The following is a 10,470-nucleotide window of genomic DNA, read 5'->3' as shown; positions in this document are numbered from 1 at the left end:
CACATATCTAACAAATTAACCCAAAATGGAATGGTTGAGAATATATAGTGAATACAACAGCCAACCCCCACTGTGAGGTCAACAAAATAAAGGGACAAATATTAAGGCCACATACTGATTAATGCCACAGTTTTGCTACTGAAAAAAATCCACTGTACAAGGACCAATATCCCCTCATACAATGATCATATAGAGGTAAATACCAGCTTTACACAGGCTCTGCACAAAGTTTAAGTGATTACAGTGCAGTAACTACCAGTGACTCACAGGGGGCGTCTTCTCTGAGTGATTCACAGGAGAAATCCTCTCTGGGTCACCGGGTTGTCTTCTCTAATAAGGTTGGCTTCACACACACACACAGCTTTTGCGTGGCGTTTTTCTGGCCTTCAAACAAATGCCAGATAAACTGGCAAAGATGATTTTCTAGTGTTTTTGACTTATGGTGTGAATAGCTTAGTTTTCGCCTTTGGTTGGTTTTGAGTGCTTTTAGGGGTGGCGTTTGTGAGACAAACAGAAGAAATTCCATAGAGTGCTACGGGAAAAAAACACCTCAGTTTACAGAAAAAAAATACCACACCCTTAGATTTCTGCCTTTTGGATAAGCTGCCAAAGAAACAAAAAACACCAGAGAGGAGAGAGAAACGCCACCAAAAAAAAAGCCAAGTATGACTTATCTCAGCCATGACTCTACTCCACATTATCTGCCAGACGAACATTTTAGACCATCCTCACCTCTACATAAACTCAACATCTGTATTGGTCCCTTTGTATCCTCATATAGTGGGTAGGCAAAACTCTGTGCCCCTATATCATATTAGGCCCCCTTTATGTCCCCATACTATATGAGGCCACTTTGTGCAGCTTCCATATAGTATTATGCCCCTAGCTACAACTCCCTTATAATATCAGGCCTCTCTGTGCCGCTCCCATATAGTATTGTGCCCCTAGCTACATCTCCCCTATAATAACAGGCCTCTCTCTGCCGCTCCCATATAGTATTGTGCCCCTAGCTACATCTCCCCTATAATAACAGGCCTCTCTCTGCCGCTCCCATATAGTATTATGCCCCTAGCTACATCTCCCCTATATCAGGCCTTTCCCCCTCGACATGACAGCACCAACCAGAGAGAGGGACCCCGCCTCCCCAGGGACAGGAACCTGAAGAGATAAAAGAGCAGGCCCTCCTCTTCCTCCTCAGTGGTTTCCTGTCCCTGCGGGAAGCCTGAAGGAGTAGGAGACCGGAGCTCCCTCTATTCCCTGGGGCTGTAAGCTGAGGGGGATGCTCTAGAGGCCGTAGTTCGGCCTAAGTCCTACTCACCCCGGAGACTGAGGAGACATCGGGATCGGTTCCCAGTCAGGCCGGACGGTATCGGAGCTCCGGGGAAGCGCTGTGGCGCGCCGGAGGGTCCGGAGGATTGAGGCCTAGTGTCGGAACTTCCGGAAGTGACGCGCGGTGACGCGTCTGGAAGTTCCGGAAGCCGCGTCACACGCCGGAAGAGCGCCGGATGCCGGAGGCTCTTCAGTGAGGAGCGCTCGTGGTGTCATAAAGGCGAGAGTGTGGCGCAGGCAGTTGGGGGTGAGAAGGCCGGTCACGAGACGCAGCGATGAGTGAAAGAAAGGAATCGGAGCGGACGGCAGAAAAACCCAGGGTACCAGGGGGCTGAGGGTCACTCGGAGGTAAGACAAAAAATCTCTCAGGGAGCTGACAATATGGTGTTTTCTTAGGAAGAGGAGGTTAAGAGGTCCTCAAAATCTACTAAGAAAGAATGTAGGATCTGTAAAGTCAGGTTACCGGCTGATTTGGATCGTCCTACATGTGACTCCTGTGTGAGCAAGATGGTGTCAGCAGAAGTCCCTAATATGTCTACCTTGCTAGCATCCATGAAGTGAGTGATTCCTCTGTTGTTGCCCAGTATATTGCTGGTGAAAAGTCAGCACATAGCTAAGGCGTTTTTTGTGTTTTTCCTATTTTTAGGGAGTTGATTAAAACGGAAATCCAGAACTCTCTAAAAGTAGTCCCACCTGTGGCAGCCCCTCTGGTTGTGGAGGCTGGGGGCCCCTCGCATGCAGGTGCGGGTTATTCCGATCAGGAGACGGATGGGGCAGAAAATAATACCTCTGAAATAGAGGAAGCTAATGTGCCAGAGGAAGATGCTGGAGGGAAGCCATTGTGCCCCTTAGAGGATGTGGACTTTTTAGTTAAAGAGGTCCGAGCTACTATGCAGCTGGAGGAACAAGTAGCGCCTAAGTCAATCCAAGATATCATGTTTGGGGGGCTAGAGGAGAAAAAGAAAGTAGTCTTTCCAGTCCACAGAAGCATATCAGCCCTTATTAAGAGGGAATGGTCCAAGCCTGATAGAAAGGGGTTTGTGCCCAGAGCGGTAAAAAGGAAATACCCTTTTAACGACTCAGAAAATCCAGGGTGGGTCCATCCCCCAAAAATAGATGTGGCCATTGCCAAGGTCTCAAAAAAGGGAACTCTCCCGTTTGAAGATCTGGGCACCTTGAAGGACCCAATGGACAAAAAAGCGGAGGGGTTCTTAAAGAGAGCTTGGGAAGCCACAACAGAGTCCTTTAAGCCGAGTGTAGCAAGCACTTGTGTAGCTAGGGCTATGTTATTATGGTTGGCACAGATGGAGGAAGGGCTGCAGTCTGGCGAGTCTAGAGAAAATCTGTTAGCATCCCTGCCCAGGCTAAAAAAATCAGCATCCTTTTTAGCGGATGCCTTGCGGTTTTCCGCAAGATCCGCAGCCCTATCCAATTCAGCCAGGAGGGCCATATGGTTAAAGAATTGGGCCGGAGATGCTGTGGCCAAGACAAAATTATGTAACATTCCCTGTGAGGGAAATACATTATTTGGTTCGGTGCTAGAAGATTTATTAGAAAAAGCAGGGGACAAAAAGAAAGGTTTTCCCTCTACTTATCAACCAGGAAGGTTCCAGTCCTTTCGGGTACAAGGAAGGGGAAACTTCCGGGGTCGAGCTGCAGATAGATCAAGAGGAAGAGGGGCATCCAGAGCTAGGGGATACCTCTTCAACCAGAAATCGGACATGGGGAAGAAGCCAGCCGGCCAATAATTCAGAGCAAGTAGGAGGCAGATTGAAGTTTTTTTTTAGTGAATGGGAAAAGATCTGCGGTAGCAGTTGGGTTCTCAGTTATATTAGAGAAGGAGTTAGTTTTGATTTTGTATCATTACCCCCTACCCGGTTTTTGGTGACAAGAAGTCACATGGGAGAAATAGGTCAGAAGACCTTAGAGGGGGAAGTTATTTCTTTGATAAATAAAAATGTCCTGGTACCAGTGCCAGAGGCTGAAAGGTGTCATGGCTTCTACTCTAGCCTTTTTTTGATCCAGAAACCGGATGGCTCCTATAGAGTTATCATTAATTTAAAACCATTAAATAAGTATCTAAGATACCAAAAATTTAAGATGGAGACGGTCAAGTCTACGGTTAATTTACTTAGCAAAGATTGTTTTATGGCATCTATTGACTTAAAGGATGCCTACTTGCATGTCCCTATACACTCACAATTTCAGAAGTACCTACGTATTGCTATATGTATAAATGGTTCTTTGTTTCACCTTCAGTTCCAGGCTCTTCCCTTCGGCATAGCGATAGCACCCAGGGTGTTCACCAAAATCGTGGCAGAGATGGCAGCGCATGTCAGGGAAGGGCCAGGTCTGTTCATCCCTTATTTAGACGATTTTTTGTTGGTGGCTGAATCAGCAGAGTTATTACAGTCACTAGTAGATAGAACTTTAGCCATCCTAGGTAGGCTGGGATGGATTGTAAATTATGAAAAATCTTTTTTGTCTCCAGCGCAAAGGAAAAAGTTTCTGGGGATCGTTTTAGATTCTTCTGTTCAAAGGTCTTTTCTGCCAGAAGAAAAGATCCAGAAAATACAATCCACAGTGTCGCTGGCAGTAAGAAATCCCAGGCTCACAATCAGAAGGGGTATGTCCTTGCTGGGGTTATTTACGGCAGCTATTCCGGCAGTCCCATGGGCACAGACACACTCCAGGCCCCTTCAGACATACCTCCTAGATCTTTGGGACGGATCCCCGGGAGGGCTAGATAGATCCATAGTGTTGACAAAGGAGGTTGTGAAAAGTTTATCCTGGTGGTTGAAGACAGAGCATCTTTCAGTGGGGTTATCCTGGGTCAGGAAATGTCCTTTAGTCATCACTACAGATGCCAGCCCCTCAGGTTGGGGAGCCCACTTAGGTAGTTTGGATTTTCAAGGATCATGGGATAGTTCCTTTGAGGAAAGATCATCAAATTTTAGAGAGTTGGCAGCAATCAGTGAGGCTCTTAAGAGGTCAGAGGAGTATATTAAGAACTCAAATATTAATGTGCTTACAGACAACTCCACAGCGGTTGCCATAATAAACAGGCAGGGTACCACAAGAAGTAAGAGTTTATTGAATCTGTCTTATAAAATTTTTGCCTTTGCAGAAATAAATCTCCTAAGCCTCTCGGCTGTCCATCTAAAGGGATCGCAAAACATAAGGGCGGACTACTTAAGCAGAAATCGTTTAAAACAGGGAGAATGGAAGTTGAGCCGACAAATCTTCCAAAAGATTGTGCGTCTGTGGGGAAGTCCGGAGGTGGATTTATTTGCAACCAGGGAGAATCGGCAGATAGATCGGTTCTACTCACTGTCCCCCATGGACAAGCCGATGGCGGTGGACGCCCTGTCACAGACATGGGGGTGGGATCTAGCGTATGCCTTCCCGCCAATAGCCATTCTCCCAAGGGTGTTAAGGAAAATCAGACAGGATCAAGCGAGAGTCATTCTGATCGCCCCGTTTTGGCCGCGCAGGGCCTGGTTCTCAGCCCTCAGAGATTTGTCAATTGCGGATCCGTGGGTGCTGCCAGAACTACCAGACCTACTATCTCAGGGCCCGATTCTGCATCCACAAGCACAACATCTACACTTGACGGCTTGGCTCTTGAGAGGATGATTCTTAAGAGCAAGGGGTTATCAGATTCGGTAATTTCTACCTTGCAGCTGAGCAGAAAGCCGATTACCTGCAAGATTTATTTCAGAATCTGGAAAACTTTCTTTAATTTTGTGGGAACAAGACAGTTAGATTTTAGTAGTCCAAATATAGCGAAGATTCTTGATTTCTTACAGAAAGGGTTGGAGAAGGGGTTAAAACCAGCAACCCTGAAAGTACAGGTGTCTGCGCTAGGGGCATTGTATGATCAACAGCTAGCCAGACATCCTTGGATTATGCGTTTTTTTAGAGCTTTAGTAAAAATATGTCCCAGGGTAGTGAATAAAACTCCTCCATGGGACCTAAATGTGGTCCTAAATGCCTTAATTAAAGGGCCCTTCGAGCCATTGACGAAAGCTTCCCTTAAGATTTTAACGTGGAAAACAGCCTTGCTTGTGGCAATTACTTCAGCCAGAAGGGTTTGTGAGATAGTCCACTTGTCTAGTTCAGAACCTTACACAAGAATACTTTCAGATAGAATTATCTTTAAACCAGACCCCTCTTTTTTACCGAAGGTAGTCTCTAATTTCCACCAAACACAAGAAATAGTCCTCCCATCCTTCTGTGATAATCCCAGGAATGATAGGGAAAAAGAATTTCACTTGCTGGATGTAAGGAGGACAGTGATTAAGTACTTAGAAATAACAAAGCAGTTTAGAAAGACAAATTCCCTGTTTATACAGTTTGCGGGTCCTAATAAGGGTGATAAGGTGTCTAGGGGAACCCTAGCTAGGTGGATTAGGCAGGCTATATGTATGTGTTACTCGTCTTCTGGTCTGTCTCCTCCTCTCTCTGTAAAGGCCCACTCTACTCGGGCAGTGGCCACCTCCTGGGCCGAAAGGGGAGACGCCTCGCTAGATCAAATTTGCAAGGCGGCAGTATGGTCGTCACCACACACTTTTTTTCGTCACTATCGGTTAGATCTTTCTTCTGCCTCGGAGCTTGCTTTTGGGAGAAAGGTGTTACAAGCGGTGGTCCCTCCCTAAAATTCCATCTCTGGTATTCTCTCTGGTTGGTGCTGTCATGTCGAGGGGGAAAACGGAAATTACTTACGGTAATGATGTTTCCCGGAGTACATGACAGCACCATGGTATAACCCACCCTTTTCTTTTCTTTTCTTTTCTGTTCGGCTTCTGTTGGCACTAGGGTGTTCACAGGGTGTTAATGTCGGAATTGGTGATAGGGGTACGGTTATAAGAGGTTGTTGTAACTAATAATTCAGGCTCTCTTTGGTCTCGGAAATTCACTGAGGAGGAAGAGGAGGGCCTGCTCTTTTATCTCTTCAGGTTCCTGTCCCTGGGGAGGCGGGGTCCCTCTCTCTGGTTGGTGCTGTCATGTACTCCGGGAAACATCATTACCGTAAGTAATTTCCGTTTTCTGTGCAGCTCTCATATAGTATTATGCCCCTTCAAGCCTCTCTCTGCAGCTCCCATATAGTATTATGCCCCTAGCTACAACTCCCTTATAATATCAGGCCTCTCTGTGCAGCTCCCATATAGTATTAGGTCCCTCTGTGCATCCCTTATATAATAGATGGCCCCCTCTATGCATCCCATTATACCCATTGTCATAGTATCGGGAGTCCTTTCTGCTTTTCTGCGGAGAGCGGGGGCAGTAATATATTGCTTTTCTCTACAGTAATATTGATTATACAGTATGTATATATGTATGTGTGTATGTATACATCCATGTGAGCAATTCTTTTGTTTTTTAATTGAGAGTTAGTTCCATTTCTATTTTTACTGTCATATAATACATTATTAAATGAAAATTTCTATACCTACAGTATTTTATGGCCATTTTTTTGTGTGTGAACATACAAACCCTATAGTAATATAGCACAGATATAATCAACCAATAATTAATATTTATTACTGTTCAAAAATAACAAAAACACACATCGGGTTGGTGACGGGTGAACCCGAGACATGTATGTCCTTACATGCATAGTGTCTGCCATAGTGGAGACAGCCCGAGGACTGGCTGAAAAACTGGAAAACTATGGCTGTATCTTTGGGTTGTCTCCACCTTCTCCAACGGGTAGACACCAGGAGTCAAACCCAGATGCTTCAGCTTCGTAAGAAGCTAAGCAAATCACGATTCGCTCATCTCTAATGAAGTCTTCTGTAACCCCTGTAGGGGGAGCATTTTGTACAGTAAATGCGGCAGCTTACTTTCTAAACGCTTTCTCTCTCCTCACTATTACAGAGATCTTGCTGAGGTCCGGATCATCAGGGGACAAAATGAAGCCACACATCTTCTTAGGAAAATTTCCTGTCTTCTGTCTGATGATGTTTATGTTTCTGTTTGGTTACGCATTCTACCATGAAAGAAGAAAAGCATTGATCAGGTGGATTCCCAATTCCGTAAAATTACAGGAAAGCGCAAAGGGAAAACCAAGACGTGTAAATAACCTGACTTACCCGGCTTTCCAGCACCCTCTGGCTCCTCCGTACCCGTACCCATACAAGTTCATTATTAACCAGCCGGACAAGTGCAAGAACCGGAAGCCTTTCCTTGTCCTAGCGGTGCTAGTAGAGAGCCAGGACTGGGAATCCAGACACACAATCCGGGACACATGGGGCAATGAAAGTCTTTATGATGTTGATGTTATCAGGATTTTTCTGGTGGGTCTACCTGTAGGTACTGCTAACCGAACCCAGCAGTTATTGGAGGAAAGTGAGGCTTTCGGGGACATCATCCAACAAGACTTCATGGACACCTATTACAACTTGACCCTGAAAACCTTAATGGGTATGGAATGGGTGACCAAATTTTGCCTTTCTGCCAGTTATGTCATGAAGATAGACAGCGACATGTTTCTTAATGTAGACTACTTGGTCCATAAGGTTCTTCATCCAAACAAACCTGTTCATCAGAATTACTTTACAGGGTACATACTTGGTGGAGGTTCACCCCAAAGAGACCCAGCTTTCAAATGGTATGTACCTAAGGAAGTTTATCCATATGACACCTATCCACCCTACTGTGCAGGTCCTGGATATCTATTTTCAGTTGATATGGCCAAAAAAATCCATGAAGTGTCCCAAGAAATTAGGGTCATCCCCATGGAAGATGTCTTTATGGGTATTTGCTTGCATGAGCTCCATATTCTACCTACCGAACCCCCTCCAGGGAAATTTAACCATCAAAAGATTGATTACGACCTTTGCAAATTTAAGAATCTTGTCACAGTCCACCATTATGAGAAAGAGGAACTCCGGACTGTATGGGCAGACTTTTGGACTAAGAAATCTCAGCAGTGCTAATAAAATTGGATTTGTATTTATAGAACTAATAATAAGATTTTAAAAAAATTTTGTTAATTCACAAAAAATTATGAAATATTTATTTACATATGGTATTTATTCTATAACTAGAGGTCTGTGAGTCATATTTTGGAGAATGGGAATACCCCTTCACAATAGGATGTGTTCATGATGTTCTGTTTAGCTGTAGGGTTGGGTCTTGGCCTCTGGTAGATCCAAAGAAACACAGTCCAACCATCAGGGACATAACCATAGGGTGTCAATAAAGCCCAATAGAGGAGATGAGTACTGTTAATTTGTGATGGTGGAGTAGCTCTGTTACCGATTTGCACTTAGGTCTATGGGCTTTGGGTTATACCTCTACCAGCACTGGTTCTAGGCACTATGAGGTAGGGCCCGGCCCTGACTGCCACCCAGCACCCCCAGCACCAATGAGACCTTACCACCTATTATTACATGCCACCAGTGTTTATGTTGGGAAACTATACTGATTCCATTAAGTTGTATGCATTTTAATAGCCGAAACATATATTTTTTATGATATCGCGTCTATGATACATGACAGTGTGATTGACAGTAAATAAATATTTATTTTGTTAAATATTTTGAATTTTTTTAATATAATTTTTTTTACAAAACACACACATTTTTACCTTAACATGAATATCCAAACCAAATATATAGGGTATATACGATCCTTACAACGTGTTTCAGAAAAAGTCCACCCTCAGGCTATGTTCATACAACGTCGAAATGACAGGCATTATTATTGGATCATTTAAATGGGTTATCCAGGGTTTCTAAATTTTTTATATATATTGCTGCCCTGTTAGTAAACATAATACTCATGTTATGCTTACCTCTCCGCGTTCCCTCGGTGTCCTGATGTGGCCTCTCTAGTGTCACAATCATTGGCTGAGATGGGGCAGTGCCGCGGCCAGTGATTGACTGAGCAGGCTGTCACTACCGAGATGTGTTTGTCTTGGAAGTAGTGGAGCTGCAGTTAGAGGGGGCACTGGGGGAGTACGGAGAGGTAAGCATAACATGTTTATTATGTTTACCAGCAGGGCAGGAATATATAAAAACATTTAAAATGCTGGATAACCCCTTTAACTACAAATAAGGGCCCTTATTCATATAATAACGTTCATTATAAAATAACGTACAGCTGTTTAATAAAAACAGGGTGCAGCTAGGATTCATGGGGCTCCATAAAAAACAGTATGGGGTCCCATGAATCCGGTATGCCCCCCCCCAGCTGTCCGGGGGGGGGGGGGCGACTTTGAGGATAGGTTGCTGTCAGTAACATGACAACCCTCATGTGCAGGTTTACAGATGCCATTCTCCCAGCCTCCCTCTGTCCCCTTCATTAAGCAGTACATCTTTGATCCACTTTGCTTTAATATCAGATGGCTATTTACATGTGAGTTACCTGCAGATACATGTTATGTATTGCACAAATCTTGTCTCCGATATGCTGATTACTCTGTTTTCTCTACCTAGTCCCATAGGGTCAGCATACTGGTGCACAAGAATGTTTCCTTTCTTTGCCAAAGAAAGGACATAGATAAGCAAGGTACATATGCAGTGGTGCCTTGGATTATGGGAATAATTTGTTCCGGGACCGTGCTTGTAATCCCAATCCACTCTTAAACCAAAGCAAATTTTCCCATAAGAAATCATTTCATTGATATGCAGACAATTGGTTCCACGCCCCGAAAATAATGATTTTTTTATTCTGAATAACATGTAGGACAAAAGAAACAAACAATGAAAAGCAGCTGAATATGTGATATTATAATATAAATACTGTACAGTATAGCAGTCAGCATGTGGAGTATAATGTATAGTAACTGCATAACCCTGATAACACAGCAGCAGTTTGTAGATACAGGATAGAACTGCACATCTCTATAATGCAGTCGTGTAGTACAACAGGCTAGAATAGAGAAGCAGGGCTGCTGTCAGAGGTCTGTGTGGTCACATGACAGCAATGGGAAAGGGGGGGGTGTGTTCAGCATGGACCAATCAGGAAGTGAGAATCACAGCACTGTGCGGGAGGACAGTGACAGAAACTTTTCTATACAGCAGTGTGAATGGCTGAGTTTAAGTGCAGCCACATTATAGCAGCAGTGTGTATAGCTGAGTGTAAGTGCAGGCCCATTATAGCAGGAATGGAGAGGATGGGAAACACAAGGGC

The 10,470-nt window shown here is 44.3% G+C and overlaps 1 protein-coding gene across 1 annotated transcript; it reads left to right on the top strand.

Moving 5' to 3' along the window:
• Positions 1-7,244: 7,244 nt before the first annotated feature.
• LOC138784271 (beta-1,3-galactosyltransferase 1-like) lies at positions 7,245-8,270 on the top strand. The gene has a single exon (XM_069959787.1). The coding sequence runs from the start codon at positions 7,245-7,247 to the stop codon at positions 8,268-8,270; it is 1,026 nt and encodes a 341-aa protein (XP_069815888.1).
• The last annotated feature ends 2,200 nt before the right edge of the window (positions 8,271-10,470 follow it).

Source organism: Dendropsophus ebraccatus, chromosome 1 (assembly GCF_027789765.1).
Source record: "Dendropsophus ebraccatus isolate aDenEbr1 chromosome 1, aDenEbr1.pat, whole genome shotgun sequence".
Taxonomy (NCBI): Eukaryota; Metazoa; Chordata; class Amphibia; order Anura; family Hylidae; genus Dendropsophus; species Dendropsophus ebraccatus.
The sequence above is the reverse complement of the archived record's forward strand: the minus strand, read 5'-3'. Positions and strand labels throughout refer to the sequence as shown.

Bases quoted from the DNA above. Each gene is read 5' to 3' on its own strand.
- LOC138784271 (XM_069959787.1), top strand. From the start codon at position 7,245: ATGAAGCCACACATCTTCTTAGGAAAATTTCCTGTCTTCTGTCTGATG.